At 49.0% G+C, this 18,445-nt stretch overlaps 1 protein-coding gene across 7 annotated transcripts in view; it reads right to left on the bottom strand.

The window, feature by feature from the left end:
- The window catches only part of LOC111841770 (neurexin-3a-like), a 288,495-nt gene that overhangs the window by 156,482 nt on the left and 113,568 nt on the right, over nucleotides 1-18,445 (bottom strand). For 5 of the 7 annotated variants that reach the window (XM_072702664.1, XM_023807747.2, XM_023807754.2 and 2 more), the window contains 3 exons: nucleotides 17,470-17,643; nucleotides 15,994-16,020; nucleotides 14,232-14,351 (listed from right to left, as the gene is read on the bottom strand). In XM_072702664.1, coding sequence (XP_072558765.1) covers nucleotides 14,232-14,351; nucleotides 15,994-16,020; nucleotides 17,470-17,643 — 321 coding nt within the window. The remainder of the gene's footprint in view (nucleotides 1-14,231; nucleotides 14,352-15,993; nucleotides 16,021-17,469; nucleotides 17,644-18,445) is intronic. The other 2 variants (XM_023807749.2, XM_023807751.2) reach the window with 1 other exon arrangement.

Below are 18,445 nucleotides of genomic sequence, written 5' to 3'. Positions count from 1 at the left end.
CTAAATTTAGTCCCCTAAGTGCCCATGTCTCGGAAATGACAACGGCCATCGGAAAGCTTAGCAAACCGCCGTGTCCTCAGAAGGCACATTAAATATTCAAATTCCCCCAGCATTGAGGGTACATGAAACCAGCACATCATGCTTAATAATTCAACAAGATAAATGGATAATAAGCAAAAAATAACCTTGATGTTTCGCGGCGTGCTGGATGAAGTTTACTTTACACCCGGCTGCACAGTGGAAACTTCAGCCTCACCTCGCATCCATGCTCTCTAACGAGGAGCTGCTGTGCACCAGCCATGACTGAGCTTCTGTCCCTCACGAACCTCTAACGGAATCCTGAGAGAGCCCACCAGCTCAGGCCTTTTCCAGACTCCAGCTGGGCAACACCTCAGATCAGGGCTGGGGAAGAGGTTTGATGTCTCCCGCGAAGCTCATCATGAACCCATATAATTAGTGATGTGAGCTGGCCAGTGCCCGGCCCCCTGGATTGCAGAGCACTGCACCACCTCTGGCTAATTACATGGTGTTCCTTACCCGGCTCTGACATGTGGCTATTAGAGGCGGTGAACCTCACACTAATGCCACTTCCTCCGGGTTGCCAGATTCCGCCGCGCCTGGTGGCCCGCTGAGCCCGCTGAGCCCGCGGCCGGGGTACCCGTACCACGAGCGGAGCACCACCGAGACGCACAGCTCTGGAAAGAAGAGCCTGATCTAGGTTCAGCAGGAGGAGCAAACGGCAGAAGCTTAGCAAGCTGATGGATACTATCGTGCCTGAAGTCTGCTGATAATTAAGGAAAAGGAAGGATTTCTCTTTAACGAATAACTGAACTACCTGGCTTGCGGCTCCGCCGTAGCTTTATAGACTAATTTTTTAATTTTTAACTTTTTTACGTTTTAAGATGAAAAAGAGTGCATGAAAGCTTTTCTAGACTGATTAGTAGCACTTAAACACGTCCCTTGGAGCCGCCTGTTCTGACGATCGCGTTGTCACCTTGAGGAAAGGCCCTGCATGCGCAGCAGCATCGTGTGACATGCTCCCGGCTGCAGCTGGCCTGCGCAGCTCATCTGCACAGATCTGCACAGATTCACCACAGAGCCAGCGTGGAGCACCCACAGCTCTGATGTCACTAGAGGCCGCTCTCTGCTTGTTTGTACTGAGTAGGAAGAAATCCAGGCATGGGGGGGGGGCTGAGGGTGCCTGAGCACGTGTCCCCCCCCCCCCCCCCCCTTTGAGGTTCTACGTTCCCTTTTTCGATAACTGACGATCATGCACCGGCTATATAAAACCAACTGATCTGTCCTTTGTGGTGTAGTACTGACTGTCATCTCTCCTTCTTTGGAGCTCAGAGATTACGCAGGATAATAACCAACAGTGAGCACCATAATAAAACAGAACAGGGTAAACTGGAAATATCAATAAAATATATGAAAGGCATCAGGAGACAGGGATATTCTGGTGACAGCTAATAACTATTAAAATAAAAAAACAATCAAACAACCTCATACCAAAAGAAAATCTTGCCATGTTTAATAGTTATAATGTTCTTTTTTTGGAAGCCATTGGGCATTTATCAAGTTCAGAAAGGCCGAATACTGTGACACAAGCAAATTAAGGAACGCTCAAGAGCTGAGTCCACCATCTTGTCCTTCAGCTCCCTCCCACAGAGCAAACAGAACGGTAAATCCTTGGTGCCTAATCTTAATTACATCAGTGTTCCACTTTAATACCAGCAACACTGTCCCCTCGTCAACCACTGTACCAAGAGAAGCATAAAGCTGTCCTGATCGGGAGAGGGAAGGAGAACACAGTCCACTCACAAGGAGAACAAAATAATGACTGAGACTGACGGTCCAATGCCAGCGTAATCAGTGTCTGCTTTACTGCTGTTATACTGTAGTATACAGGCGTGAGGTCGGAGGAGCTCGCAGACACAAGCGTGGGTCTCAGGGATAGAAACGGGGCATTTACAAGGGAGCGAAAAGGCTGGATTTAAACAACCAATCACATCACACAGAACAACACTATAATAATGCTACTTTACTCTTAGACCCAGAGTTTGTAACCAGAAAATCACAAGTTCATTAGCACATTTTGATTATGATTTAGCTCAGTGTTTCCCAATCTGGTCCTCGGGGGCCCACAGACAGCCCACGTTTTTGCTCCCTAGTGAGAGGGAGCAAAAATGTGGACTGTCTGGTAGGGAACTTGGAGGGAGCGAAAATGTGGATTGCTGTGGGTCTCAGATGACCAGAAAACACGGTTTTAGCTAAATGCATCCATACACTGTGCTACTTCGTGTTTCTATATTGTTATATGTAATGTTACACAGGGTGTTCCCTGCCTGGTGCCCTGCGCTGCCTGGCATAGGCTCCAGGTCACTGATATATACGGAAATATGACTGATAGACTGACTATGCTTGTGTTCACCGCTTATGATGCATATGGATTTCAGAGTTACTCACGACCATAACCTGAATCTGAGATATCACCATAAAATCTCCATCAATCTTTCAAATTGTATATCCTGCTCAGGGTTGAGGATCTCTGCAAACAGTGCTACCCACAGAGATTAAAATCAAATTTCCGGAGAACAAGAAAGGTCCCTACCCCACTACTGCAGAGCCACGCGCTGTAAATGCTCTGGTGCAACCTCCAGCTGCACGGTAAATCTTTCAGTGCCAGAGAGGAACCTGTATGAAATTCGCATTTGCAGGCAAACTCGCTGCACTGCCCACGTGGAACGATGACAAAAGCTGCAGCGGGCGGCGTGGGCCGGGCAGCCGTCAGCACTAATCAAAGGGCCGGCAGCCTTTGCTTCCCCAAGCGGTTTCCTTTGTAATACGGCCGCTTGCAACTTAGGGTTTCTGGGACACGGCCCTGAATCCGAAACGCTGGAAAGCGGGCAGGGCAGCCCCGTTCCCAGAGAGGTAACCGGCGCACAGCCTCAAACGAGGGAACCCCGGGCAGGCATGTCTCGGTGGATGCAGCTATGCCCAAATGCCACCACTCGCCATGGACAGAGCTTCCCGGACAGTATCCCCGGAGAATGACCCCGGGGAGCACTCCATTAATCACCCCTACGTCAGAAGACATCACGGTACATTAGCAAGGCGGATCCCATATTAAGCACCAACCGAGACACAGCGGGCAGGCAGCCAGAACCCCGCGATCCCAGCAGCACACTGCAGTGACCAGTGACCAGAGCCACTCTGTGACACAACTACACTGGTGGCATGGCAGCCAGGACCTCGGTGAAGCAGGACAGCCTCGGATATCGCGGATGGCGTGTGAGTTGAGTGCACTGTGCCTCTTGCCTCCTACCTGTGATCTTTTATAAATACACCTCAGTTAACCACCCATACAGCGTCAGAAGTCAGAATGGCTGCTATGGGACGAAGCTGTTCTGCTAAACTATCATCTAAACTATCATTATCCACATATTTATAAGTTTGCATATTTTTATTCCATTCAGAATATCCCATTCAGACAGATATATGGATGGATGGATGGGTTTATTGATTGATTCTGAACAGGGACTCTACTTGATATGCGCAGCTGTGATTTGTCAGACAAGTAATGCTGTACATAATACTCTGGCAAGCAGACATGAGCTAACTCTCATTTCACTGTGTAAATTTACTGAGGTGAATTGGTCTTAATCGTCCACGTTTAAAGTGCTATAAAGTGAGGACTTGCGGCAGATGTATACAGATATCAGGATTATCCAACAGGCGGAGAAAATAATGTACACACAGGGTAACAGCTAATGGGCTCGTCACTGTGAGGGTTGTAGCGCCGACAAGCTGATGACTTCCCGATAGCAGCGAGAGCCAAAGAAGGTTCTGGAAGGAAGACGCTTGAGAGAGAGAATATAAGAAACAGAAATAAGTGAACCTGAGTGCTAAAAAAAGAACTGATGATGCAGCCTCACAGAAAGTCTCACGCCTGTGATGCTTTAGCCCACTGTAGTGTTTTGTCGCACGTCAAAAACAGGAAGTGTTTTGCTATTCATTTGCTTTGCCTAGCAACACACCCATGCACACGCGCTGAGGGACCAGTGGGGGGCAGGAGTCCATTTTGCGCTGAGGTGTTTGGCTCTCGTTAGGATCCCGCACCCCAGACAAAGAGGGGAGGGCAGAGGATGGAGCTCCGAACCGCAGGGGTCAGAGGCATCGGCGACTCGAGCGTCTGTGACTGGTGTGACTAGACGAACTCCGCATGTGGCCAATGTGGGGCTGGGGGTTTTGGGGCTGGAGGGCTGCTGTCCTTCAAGCAGCCACACCCAGTGATGGTGCGCATGGGGGGGGGGGGGGTGGTGAGCGTGTGCGACTTTCCAAAGCTCTCACGTCTGCACAGGCAGCACAACAGACAGCTCCTGTGTGAGGAGTTGGCAGGCAGGGAGGGGGCTGGGAATACGACTCCTATGTGTGTTATATTCCTCGCCTAATTATGATTTAAAGACCACGAAAAGGCAATTTGCTGAAGGTCAGCGTGGATGTGCCTCTCTCTGATCGCCGTTTTGGAAATGAGGAAGCTCCCCGCTGTCCAAATGCTTTCCAAACTTATGCAAATTCATTTCATGGTGGTTCATGTGTGCAGGAGGGCTTCAACGGGACACATCAGCAGTCAGACTGCAGTGATCACAAGAGGCAGACATGGAAAGGCCATGCGCCACAGCTAAACCCACTCAACTCGCCCATCCATCCATCCATCCATCCATCTTCCCCAATTGCTTATCCAGTACACGGTCAAAGCAAAGGAAACAAACTAAAATATAAATGACATGATATAATAAAGGTTTTATGGTCTCCCTTTTCCCTGAGTCATTGTGAAGGACATCCACCACCGGAGTGAAGGCCCACCCACCATCCAGAGCTTAGTGGACACAGCAGATGCCAGGTTTTATGGCCGTAGCCGTTTGTCTCGGGGGGTGTAGCGTACTGACCAGCGGCCTTGCCGACGCCACCGTCTCTCACCAGCAAGAACCTGCACCCCCAGAGGTCGCCGGGGCGAACCACACTAATAGGTTTCGAGCACACACTATATTTTCTTATCGGAGGCCGGCTTGGCTGCAGAAATAGAGAGCTGGCTTTTAAAGGGCCGACGAGAGACCTGGCACATTATCAGAAGGAGAACTCAGGGAGAACAGCAGGGGCACATGTGAAGGCCGTTGGCGAGGACCGGATAGGGACCCACGGCGGCGGAGTAGCGGGGAGAGGGAGGGCGCGCTCCACAGCACCCCCTGCAGGCTCAGCCGTGTATCGCGCCTCTTCATTTAGAGCCAGAGGGCTCTCCAGTGCAGCACGCATCCCACTGCCCCCACACTCTCTATCAAAACAGGGTATGGACAGGGGGGTCATTAAGGAAATACCCGGGGCAGAGTGCCCGTCAATAGCAGGGCACACTCACACATGTACTCTCACACGTGCACACTCACATGTGCACACTCACATGTGCACACTCACACACTACGTGGAATTTAGAGACACCACTTTGCCTTAGTACATGTCCTTGGACTGTGGGAGAAAATCTAACATGCAAACAGCACAGAGAGACTCAACCCCCCAACCATGCCATGCACATTAAATAATTTCACATTGAGATACATACACTCAGTGGCCAATTTATCAGGTACAGCTGCTTTCTAATGCAAACAGCTCTCTCCTCCAGACAGCGAATCACGTGGCTGCAGCTGAACACGCGCAGCACCTAGACAGGGTCAGATACGGTGTGACTAAGCATTAGAACAGTCAAGATCCATGATCTAAGCAATTTTAAATGCGGTGTGACTGTTGCCAGACTTGGTGGTTCTACCAACTTAGAATCCTCCAGGGATTCTTACGCACTACATTGTATAGAGTTTAGACAGAATGGTGTCATGAAGAAAAAAAACAGACACATCCAGGCAATGGCATTTCTGTGGCTGTTAATGAGAGAGGTCAGATGACAATGGGCAGACTCATTAAAGCTAACAGGAAGGACAGAGAGTACAGTGCAGCACTGTATAGTATAACAGCACAGTATAACACTGCTGTCCTACCCAGAATGACCAAGGTGTAATTAACAAAGCAGGTCCTACCTGGTACTAGCTAGGTGTACCGAATAAAGTGAGTCCTACCCAGTACTAGCTAGGTGTCCCTAATAAAGTGAGTGCTACCTGGTACTAGCTAAGTGTCCCTAATAAAGTGGGTCCTACCCAGTACTAGCTAGGTGTCCCTAATAAAGTGAGTCCTACCCAGTACTAGCTAAGTGTCCCTAATAAAGTGGGTCCTACCCAGTACTAGCTAGGTGTACCGAATAAAGTGGGTCCTACCCAGTACTAGCTAGGTGTCCCTAATAAAGTGGGTCCTACCCAGTACTAGCTAGGTGTACCGAATAAAGTGTGTCCTACCCAGTACTAGCTAGGTGTCCCTAATAAAGTGGGTCCTACCCAGTACTAGCTAGGTGTACCGAATAAAGTGGGTCCTACCCAGTACTAGCTAGGTGTCCCTAATAAAGTGGGTCCTACCCAGTACTAGCTAGGTGTACCGAATAAAGTGGGTCCTACCCAGTACTAGCTAGGTGTCCCTAATAAAGTGGGTCCTACCCAGTACTAGCTAGGTGCCCCTAATAAAGTGGGTCCTACCCGGTACTAGCTAGGTGTCCCTAATAAAGTGGGTCCTACCCAGTACTAGCTAGGTGCCCCTAATAAAGTGGGTCCTACCCAGTACTAGCTAGGTGTCCCTAATAAAGTGGGTCCTACCCAGTACTAGCTAGGTGTCCCTAATAAAGTGAGTCCTACCCAGTACTAGCTAGGTGTCCCTAATAAAGTGAGTCCTACCCAGTACTAGCTAGGTGTCCCTAATAAAGTGGGTCCTACCCAGTACTAGCTAGGTGTCCCTAATAAAGTGAGTCCTACCCAGTACTAGCTAGGTGTCCCTAATAAAGTGGGTCCTACCCAGTACTAGCTAGGTGGCCCTAATAAAGTGGGTCCTACCCAGTACTAGCTAGGTGTCCCTAATAAAGTGGGTCCTACCCAGTACTAGCTAGGTGTCCCTAATAAAGTGGGTCCTACCCAGTACTAGCTAGGTGTACCGAATAAAGTGGGTCCTACCCAGTACTAGCTAGGTGTCCCTAATAAAGTGGGTCCTACCCAGTACTAGCTAGGTGTACCGAATAAAGTGGGTCCTACCCAGTACTAGCTAGGTGTCCCTAATAAAGTGGGTCCTACCCAGTACTAGCTAGGTGTACCGAATAAAGTGGGTCCTACCCAGTACTAGCTAGGTGTACCGAATAAAGTGGGTCCTACCCAGTACTAGCTAGGTGTACCGAATAAAGTGGGTCCTACCCAGTTTGAAAATCTAGGGGGAGGCTGATAAATTTGGCCAAGTTCTTATATAGTTATCCTACATATATGGCCAAATCATTTTTCTTTTACTCTGGAAGAAAGGCAGAGCCAACCAGTCGATTCCAAAAGCAAAAGGCATTTAACCAAGATGATTGATTTTTCATTATTCCTTCAAAAAGCACTTCTACAATTGGAGGCCTCATTGTGCTCTACTTTCTTTCCCCATAAAAAAATGAATAAAAAATACAAGAGGTGCCTGTTCAATTATGGGGCCGCGCACTGGAAGGATCCCATCACACCAATCATACGTGTGACGTGCCGTAATATCCCCTCGCCGTATTTAAATCCATTTCCCCAGCATCGGCATGCGTCCACCATCCACTGGGAAGACCTGCCTTCCCCGTTCCCACAGCCGCTTATTCATTTTGTCAGGGCTCTCATAAATCGGAGACACCGGGGTGACGGATAGAAATTCAATCGGTTTTAAATCTTCTGAGTGGGGGGGTGGGGGGCTAAGCTAACATGCTTAAATCCTCCAAGGTGACAACACCTTGGCGGGCCATTATAGAGCACAGTGCATGGGACTCGGGGGGGGGGGGGGGGACCCGCCAAAACTGCAGGGGGTCTGACTCTCATTCCTCATTCTGCCCGCATTGCAGGCTGCGCTGACCCCGGCCAGCCCCGCGTCTATATAAATCAGCCGCCACCAGGGCAACACCTTCGCCGGGATCATTGGTGATGAACGGAGGGCTTTATCCACATCTTATTGGACGGCAGAGTCGGCAGCCACCACTCAAAAGGCACACCTGTTTCAGTTATAAATTACAAGAAAGTCAGTTGTATTGAAGTTGCATGAGTAACTTTACTGAAGAAGCTGTTTGACACCAGGCCTCGGTAAAAGAACTAGTAGACCTGTAATCAAATGGACCCAATTAACTAACTGGAATAACTAACTGGATTAATCTGTACTTTGACTCTTCATTCCACCAAAAACCATCATCTCAAACCACTGTAGAAAAAAAAATCACAAATTAAGCTGGCATAACTCAAAAAATGTCTGTTTAGGTTATTATGTATTTAAGGCAATATAGTTTTATGACATACCTGTATTATGTGGCTGGACACTTTATTGATTCCTTGTGCGGAAATCGCCTACCCCACCTTACTGAAGAGCAGAGCGAGCTTGCCAGCAAAGGGCAGCCACCTACTGTGGCGCCCATGGAGCTGGGGGTTAAGAGCCTCGCTCGAGGGCCCACAGACATGACTCTTCTGCTGAAGCTGGGGATCGAACCAGCGACCTTCTGATCACAGGCACAGAGGCCTAGCCTGCTGAGTCACACTCTGCCTATCACCGCAATAATTGATTGTTCTGCATAGTGCTGGGTGAGATGTTCAGCTACCACCCCCCCCCCCACCACTACTCGCAGTTTACCATGTTTGAGTGGGATACTGACAACCAAGAGCCAGACAGCATCCCACCAAAAACCTCCATCCATGTCAACTATACCTCTGCCCTTACTCTAAGGATTCCTGTCTGCTGAATGCATCTTTTAATGCACTGATGTTACACTGCCATACACCCACTGTTTCCGTTTGGCCACTGTGCCCTTTGTACATGCAAAGCACTATGGCCCACGTCAGTCAGCCCAAACCTACCAGTAAATATCCAATGCACTTTAAAATCCATATTCAGATTTCTTATTCAGCAGTACCCCTGTATAATCCAGTATGTGAGAACAAAAATACTCAAATAAATAAATAAATGCCCTGAATAAATGAATCTCTATTTATGGAGATTACAGTTTCTTCGATCCGTATGCAGGCGGCACACTAAAATATGGTCCTTCGTCACGATATCACAAAGTTGTTAGTTACAGAATTAATAAGGGGCATCGGTACCATCACCAAGGCAACGGAACATTTGGCCAAGAAAACTGCAGCTGAATGCAGCAAACAGCGAGAACAGACTGGGCGGTCCCATAGACTCTGACACTCTTCCCATTTAAATGGAGCACTTCACTTTGATGAGTAACGAGTCCAGTTTCGCAATTCAAGCAAGAGCGTTAGTCATATGAAAAAAACAGAGAACTTCAACTTCATTCAATCCTCAATTCCCATAGGAACATTTCACTGCCCAAAGCTGTTTTTTCCTATTGGGTAGAACATTTTTTAGAAAAATGCTTTATATTTACCACCAAAGCTTCCACATACTACCTGAAACACAATGAAGAGCTTCAGCAAATCCAAACCCAGTAAGACGCCCAAGTCTAAGCTGAGCTTCTGACTGAAGCACTTGATTAAACGGGGTCACGGCTAGGATCTTCAAGTAATCACATCTAAAGATGCCAAGAGACGCTTGAAGTGAAGATAAACTGAGACTTGTCCAAGATCCTGTGGAGATGTATTCTTTATGACGTGTATGGCAGAAGCCTCTAAGAGGTCTTCAAAGATGACTACTGTGAAAAATGCCGAAGTTAAGTGTTTGCCGCGGCAGTAGCCATCTTGGTATTAAACTCACAAAAATTGAGCAGCAGAAAAGCAGAGGCCTTCCGCCCATCTCCACGGTTTAGGTTTAATGTAAATAAAGGCAAAATGTATAAGAGACTCACTTACGAAGCGAAGGAAAAGTTGACTTCAATAAACGTAAATGGGCAGAGAGCCGAAAGCGAGGATTTATTAAGTCCTTGTCAGAGAGGGAAAGAAAATAATAATAATAATCGGGAGTGTTTTATGACTCATGGAGATATATTCTTTCTGCTTCTACAAACATGCACAAAAAGTTACAAAAAGCTACGGCAAAAACACAAATGTGTAAGTGTGTGGGTATCTAAGTGTGTGTGTGTGTGTGTGTGTCTGTGTCCAAGGGGCTGTGTGGGTGTGTGTGCAGTTTTGTGCGCCACAGTAGGCATTAGGCATGCTAGAATGATTGAGTCTGGGACTGGGAGGATTGGGGGAGAAAGGGGGGGGATTCAATTAAATGCAGCAAACAGTAAGGCCAGTCAACAAGCCTGCTGCCCAGCACCCACCTCTCAGGCCTGCTGCCCACAACCGCATTGCCATGCGTGGCTTTGGAGTGAAACACGGGCCGTTCATGCGACACAAACAGAAGGGAAGTCGAGTCAAAACCGAGGGCGTGGCTCACAAGGTGTGACATCCAACAAGGGCATGAGAGTACGGCCTGCTATGCCGCTGACCAAAGATGCCTTCAGGGATAAGCAGACGTACAGTGTAAAGGATGGGACGACCGGACAAGGGACGTAAGGGCAGGGACGACCGGACAAGGGACGTAAGGGCAGGGACAACCGGGCAAGAGACGTAAGGGCAGGGACGACCGGACAAGGGACGTACTGTAAGGGCAGGGACGACCGGACAAGGGACATAAGGGCAGGGACGACCAAGCAAAGGACGTAAGGGCAGGGACGACCGGACATGCGGCGTAAGGACAGGGACGACCGGAAAAGGGGCGTAAGGGCAGGGACGACCGGACAAGGAGCGTAAGGGCAGGGACGACCGGACATGCGGCGTGAGGGCAGGGACGACCGGACAAGGGGCGTGAGGGCAGGGAAGACCGGACAAGGGGCTTAAGGGCAGGGACGATGGGACATACGGCGTAAGGGCAGGGACGACCGGACAAGGGGCGTAAGGGCAGGGACGATGGGACATACGGCGTAAGGGCAGGGACGACCGGACAAGGGGCGTAAGGGCAGGGACGATGGGACATACGGCGTAAGGGCAGGGACGACCGGACAAGGGACGTAAGGGCAGGGACGACCAGACAAGGGACGTAAGGGCAGGGACGATGGGACATATGGCGTAAGGGCAGGGACGACCGGACAAGGGACGTAAGGGCAGGGACGATGGGACAAGGGGCGTAAGGGCAGGGACGATGGGACATACGGCGTAAGGGCAGGGACGACCGGACAAGGGACGTACTGTAAGGGCAGGGACGACCGGACAAGGGACGTAAGGGCAGGGACGACCGGACATACGGCGTAAGGGCAGGGACGACCGGACAAGGGACGTAAGGGCAGGGACGACCGGACAAGGGGCGTAAGGGCAGGGACGACCGGACATACGGCGTAAGGGCAGGGACGACCGGACAAGGGACGTAAGGGCAGGGACGACCGGACAAGGGGCGTAAGGGCAGGGACGACCGGACAAGGGACGTAAGGGCAGGGACGACCGGACAAGGGGCGTAAGGGCAGGGACGACCGGACAAGGGACGTAAGGGCAGGGACGACCGGACATACGGCGTAAGGGCAGGGACGACTGAACAAGGGACGTAAGGGCAGGGACGACCGGGCATACGGCGTAAGGGCAGGGACGACCGGACATACGGCGTAAGGGCAGGGACGACCGGACATACGGCGTAAGGGCAGGGACGACCGGACAAGGGACGTAAGGGCAGGGACGACCGGACATACGGCGTAAGGGCAGGGACGACCGGACAAGGGACGTAAGGGCAGGGACGACCGGACATACGGCGTAAGGGCAGGGACGACCGGACAAGGGACGTAAGGGCAGGGACGACCAGACAAGGGACGTAAGGATAGGGACGACCGGACATACGGCGTAAGGGCAGGGATAAGCAGGCATGCAGCAGACGCTTAAAGGTAGGTGTAAGAGGACAGCTAGGAATAGCCCATGAACAGGCGTCTCCACGGTGAATGGATGTGGGGTGCCATTAAAGGGATTATGAAGGATACAATGGGGGGATTTGTGCCATCTATCAGAGAGTGCTTCACATCCCGCATTCCAGCTGCTTCAGAAACGTGAGAAACGGTCCCAGGTTCCAGTGCCAGCTCCGAGGACAAGGGGGGGGGGTTCCACCGCGTGCCGTAACTCAGGGATCTGCCTTTGTGTATGAGACACCATTTCATCAGCATGATTGGAGAGCCCTGGAGCGTGCCGACTAGTCAAAGCCCATCGATGTGCCATGGCATGACAGTCACATGTAAAACTCCTTCCCTACAAGATTAACTGCAGAGGGTTCGCAGCCCGGAGTTCCACGACACTACAGGAGCCATACATACACTGAACAGCTGTCTGGGCTGCTGGAGACGCTGCAGAAGAGCAGGAAACATTTCAGGTCTCAGCAGTCTTCCTTCCCTGCACAAGGCGTTACTGCCACCTACTGTTTCTAAGGTACCAAGAGCTACCAAGCAAATCCAGACCAAAGTCTCAATAATGTCTTCAATAAGGCTTTAAATATTACAGCTTTATTTTAACAGAGATTGTGAATGTTTTATGTTTAAAGGCATATAACGTGTTTTTACAGATGTGAGAAGCAAATCACGGTTAAAATTTTAGTGCTCTGGATACATCACCTTTTACTTGACACAGAAAATATTCCAGTAATGACACTGTAGGGAATAAGAGGCGATAAAGCAGATATGCTCACACCGCCCCGATTCCTCGGAGCAGCTGTTTAATCTGCGAAGGCCCGTGTCTCCAGCCAAGCTGCCACATATACCTGATCTCCGCATCCTTCAGGTGTTCCAGTCGCCCACGAAGGCTGTCCTCAGCCACAGTCCCGCCTCAGGGAGCTGAGCACCACAGCCCAAGAACCATACTGTGGACTATGCACCAGCACTGGGGCGATGATGATCCGGGGGGCTAATAACCTCAGTGGGGATTAATTGGTCGTAACGACAACCCACCCAGCTGAAAACGACAAGGCAGAACCGTCCGGCGATGCGGCGGAGTGCACAGGAAGCAAACCCTGTGCTGCAAAGCCAGCGTGAACAAACAGAGATCATGCGAGACACTGTCTCTTACATGGACTGCAGACTTAAATGCAGCACCTTAGGACCCGACTGACTGTGTGCGTTTTACACTCCATTATGCAGATGAGCCAGGAAAAGGCCATTAGTGAGGCCATTAAACTACTGCAGCTGCCTGTAGGTTTAAGAGTGTCGCCTCTCGGTGGACCAACGCATGAGGAAGGACATTTTATCTAGGGGGGCAAAATGATTCTCAAAGGGCATGGCTGGGGCAGTTGTTAAACAGCGATGCACAGCAATACCTATCAGAACCCCTGTAAGGCGATGAATGTGGCAGTCCAGCAGGGGGTGCTATTCTCCTGCTTGCCCACACAACGGTTTTGGCTGAAAACTGCTCTCACTCCACCATGGGAGCAACTGCATCCGTCATATCACTCTGTAACAAAAAAGATCTATGGGGAAGTTTTTAGTTTTGTTTTTTTTTCCATCCACGAGAACCTGAGAATGTCACACCCGAGAATAAACACAAGCGCAGCCATCGCAGAGAAGCCAAGAAACAGCACTTACCTGTCAGGGCCCGGCTTCATCTGAACGCTGCACACTTATAATGATAGACCGGTATTTATAACACAACTCAATCAACCCCCATCATTCAAATGCCTGCCTACTTACAGCTTGCCATTTAAAATATCCATAATCTGCAGTGGGTCGATGTGAAGCGGACTTATTTTTTGTTGAGAAGAAAAGGACATTTCACAATGAAGGGGCTATTCAGGCAGAGAAATACACAGGTAGCCAGGGGAATCATAAAGGGGGGTGAAAGTTTGGGCAATTCACTCAAGTGCCCTAAAAAATATGGAACATAGTTGGACTGGCCAGGGACTGGCCTGGCACTGGTCTGGGTTGGGGGCCCAATAATGCTTCCATGACAGTTCCTGGGTCCTCACACACAACATCTATGCCCGCTTTGTAATGTGAACTGGGGTGTAGTAACTGCCGGAGTTGATCAAAGGACATCCTACCCGAAGGCTCCACTCTTCCAGCCACACCAAACTGCACTGCACATCTGGGTCGATGCCCTTGTGCCTCAGTCAGTTGCTCTAGCAGTCGAGAGGAACACGATACGCACACCCGCCCTTAGGGAGCGCGGGCGAGGGGGTGAGGCGGGAGAACTTACGGTCGTTGCACTGCTGGCCGGCGTAGGAGGTCATGGAGCAGTCGCAGGTGAAGCCCTCGAACTGCTGGATGCACATGCCCATGTTGGAGCAGGAGTCTTCCTGGCAGGTAGTGCTGGGACCTGCAGGGGGCAGGGCAGAGCACAGCGCGCGGGTCAGATGGCGGTCAGGCCACGGACGCGCTCTGACGGGACGGATGCCATGCAGTGAGTGTGGGAGTAGGGGCATGCAGTCAGGTTAGGGGACGCCTGAGGCACCGAGCAAATGCAAAGACACAGCATTCTCCATCCCCCCCGCGGGTCCTTCATGGGAATAGTGTGCAGGCATACAAATACAGACATTTCACGCATGCCTTTAAAGTGAGAAACTTCGGAGGGGGAGGGGTCATATAAGAGAAAGGAAGACCAGTGTCCCCCCCATCAGACAACACCCCCACCCCCTAACAACAAAGTGACAGGTGAAGACACACTCCACAGGTATACAGAGAAGAGAAACATTTTATAGCTGGTAGTGCATATATGTCACTATATGCACTTTGGTTATAAATGTTATTAATGGCAGCGTTCACAGTAGATCTGTGTCCCGCTCTGCTCAACGTACTGTCCTCAAACACACGCCTGGGGTGGGGGTGAGGGGTCAACACATCGATGTACAATGTAGGAAGTAATCCACGGCCATCTCAGAATACTACAGGGGTTGGTGTTGGCTAGGGGTCATAACCAATGCGACTGCAAATAAAGGGGCTTCAGGTGCAATTTCTTTGAGTTAGATGGCTGGGGGTGCGAGTATACAGACGTCACGAGAGCTAAAAGTGCATTTATTGCGCAGCGCACAGTACGACAAACATACAAGTCAAATGGTTCACTTCTCGAAATGCTTTACGGGTCCAGTTACCGGCCGGGAAGAAGTGCCACAGCGTGCTTAAGCACAGGCCTGTTCCATAAACAAGTCGAGGGTCCGTCCTTCCGACGGACAAACTAACAAACTTCATGTCTTAATCATTAAACCGGGGGCTTTCTCACACTTTACTCCTGGAAAAATATACTGCCATTAATTCCAATGTGAATGCTTCAGAAAACTTTTTTTCTAAAAATAAGCTGGCTCTTTCATACAGTACATGAGGCAGTCGCACATCAAACTGCTTTAGCTGATTCTTGTCCATTTATTAGGAGGAAGCTTTCTGCACTTAATTACCTCGTAGAACGTGTGTGTGCTGTGTTAAATATATATCTTTTGCAAAATGCTCCGCCAAGCCAGTCTCTAACCTGCTGGTGTCACATGCTGGTGCTCCACCCTAAATTAAATTGTCTTTCAAGACCAGAATTTCAAAGTGAATTCATATTACTTTTATTTAAATTGCAGCACGCTAATTGCATATCCAATTGCCCCCCCCTGAGCTGCCTGCAAAAGCACCAAGCAGCAGGTCGTTACCAAATCTTAATGGATTTCTCCTGCTAAGGAAGAAAAAAAAAGAAAAACTCAACTCAGTCGAACATCATTAGCATGAAATAAGCACTACAACATAAGCTACAACATAAAAGTACATTTAGAGGCATAATTACCAGCCTAAAGTGGCTAATGTTTTATTTATGCACACTCTTGGCGGTAATCGTTAATTCCGCTATCTCGCATCTCCGTGCACGGTAGCGACATTCCAGCCTTTTCGAGAAGTGAACCATTTCATCCCCAAGCGTGTCCAGAGTAACACCAGACATTACACAGAGCAGATTTCAGCCAGTTCACAAAGGAGTAGCACTCCTCTACCTTGGAGATCAGCTTTGGTGAAACCGACTTTGTTAGAGAAAGAACAGGGAAAGCGGAAAAAGCGGGTTAGTGTTTAATAAATTGCATTTAACGGGGCTTTGCTAAGAGAAATTCAAGTCATTCGTGAAATTAAATATTATTATCGCCCTCAGACACTCATTCACGGATTTTGGGTTCCACATCCCAACAACATCCAATCATCATTTGTTTTGTTTTGTCCACAACTGCATCTATCCAACTTTCATGCACTGACTGGAATTTTAACTACCAAGGCACATTTTAATCATGGCACATGTAATGGTACCATGATTGTAAAACATCAGTTTGTTACAACCTGTTAGAGTTGTCAGAATCTAAAGCTGGTGAGCAGCATTAGCATGGAGAAAAGTTATTGCACTCTGCTACTGGCCATAGTGAGATACAGCAGTGCTACTGCTGCATGCAGTCTACTGTATGTGCATGTTTATGTAATGGTGCCATCTAGTGGCCTTTACAGCTTACTACTACCCAACCTGTATTAGCTGTAGACCCTTATCTCCAAGGGCAGGCTATATGGTGTTTTGACACTGAATAGCAGTTACACAGCATGCTCCTCTTCCAGTCCATGACTATGGCTCATCAGTCATGCAGGATGAAGTGTAAATTAATACAAACCTAAGTCTTACCTAAAATAGCTGTGAGCAGAAACCTCTTAAGATTGAAGAAGCTAGTTCCTCAGAGGTAGTTAAAGGACAGCAATTTCTATTATTTTTTTAATTCTGCCATTCAAACTGGGTCATATTATCAATGGAATACAAACAGTACTAACAGTCGCGATAAAATGTAGCAGTGCAATGAAAAAGAATTTTTTAAATCACAGGAATGTAAAGGAAAGATACAAACATAAGCGTTTCTGTTCTGTGTGTTTGACTCTCTTTTCAAAGCATGTACTTTAATGGGCGGGGGTAACATAAATATGTCCTGATACAACCTAAAGTAAGAATGCTGTGGTTTGACCTTGGTCTGCTTCTAAGGTGGGTGCAGGAGCAGCATCTAAGCATGTGCTTCTGAGGGCCTCAAATAGAAGCCAATCATGGTGGGAGATGCTGTAGTACTGTGGGATTCTGAGGGTCTGGGGACCACAAACTAATTTGACCATTACATCGACAGTTAAGTATTCCCTTTTCATTTGCTACGGTAATGTGGGGAGTCCTGCTGCGGTTCCCTTACATTTGTATGGTTTGGGGCAAACTAGCAGCTAAAGTGGACTGGTCAGCTCAAGATGTACCCTTATATGTAACTTAAATGTGATGGAAAATGGGGACCACAGTTCAGCTTTCTAATATTAAAATTGTGCTGATAGGTTGTGAAGAGTTGTGATGGTTATTTGTAATGTTATAACTGCATTGTTAAGGGGAAATTTACATATAGAGGGAGATCCTGTTATATATAAAAGCCACACGGGGGGGGTGAATGAGGACCCACCCCACCACTCACCTTCGCAGCCACGCTCGATCTGTCCGCTGCGGAACAGCGCGTCGTTGATCAGGTCCGGGAGCCGCCCGTTGAGGTCTACGGAGGCCAGGCAGCCCTGGAAGCCGGTGCGAGACGCCACCAGCTTGGGCAGACTGCCGTACATGCCGGGGCCCAGCCCGGCCACAAAGAGGTCGCCTTGCAGGGGGCAGGAGGTGGAGAGCCCTGGTTAGCATCCGGCTTGTATTTTCGAAATGTGCTTTGCATAGCTGACAGTAGGGAGAGCCAATCAGAATGGGCCTCACATGGCTGATAGTAGGTGGAGTCAATCAGAATGGGCCTCACATGGCTGATTGTAAGGGGAGCCAATCAGAACGGACTTACGTGGGCGATAGTAGGGGGAGCCAATCAGAACGGGACTTACATGACTTTAATGGCACCTGCTCATGCTCACTCCACCCCCTCCCATGGTTTAAATGAGCTAATTATCCATTAATTATCTGTATGTGATACACCAACATGTTTTCATACAACGTAGCACCGGAATAAGTGAATGGTGTTTCATTAACGTGTGATGATGGGGCCTAATCGTGAAATATAATTGAACATTAAAAAAAGAGAAATGTGACTGAGCTGGGAGAAAACATGCCTGCATACAGGTCGCGGGGAGCCTGAAAGGCCACACTACTGACGCAAATACAGGCATTTCACAGAAACGATTTCATTTACCTTAAGTAGATGTGCAGAGCATCCCACTATCTGGGAGTAAAATCTGTTATTTACAGAGTCACCAGCTTTGGTGCTTAAACTCTCATAATAACTGTATCTGCAGATGGGCCTTCAGGATTTTACGATAAAGCCTTTCCTTTTGTGTGCCCTATTTAACAATAACACCTGCAATACCAAATACAGCCTGAAGGGGGACATATCACTAATTCTCTTCGAGAAGAATCATGTGATCTAATCGTTTATGAGCATTTTCCTGCTACTTTCCACATCC

This window comes from Paramormyrops kingsleyae, chromosome 19, assembly GCF_048594095.1.
Source record: "Paramormyrops kingsleyae isolate MSU_618 chromosome 19, PKINGS_0.4, whole genome shotgun sequence".
NCBI lineage: Eukaryota > Metazoa > Chordata > Actinopteri > Osteoglossiformes > Mormyridae > Paramormyrops > Paramormyrops kingsleyae.
This window is presented reverse-complemented; position numbering and strand designations above follow the sequence as displayed.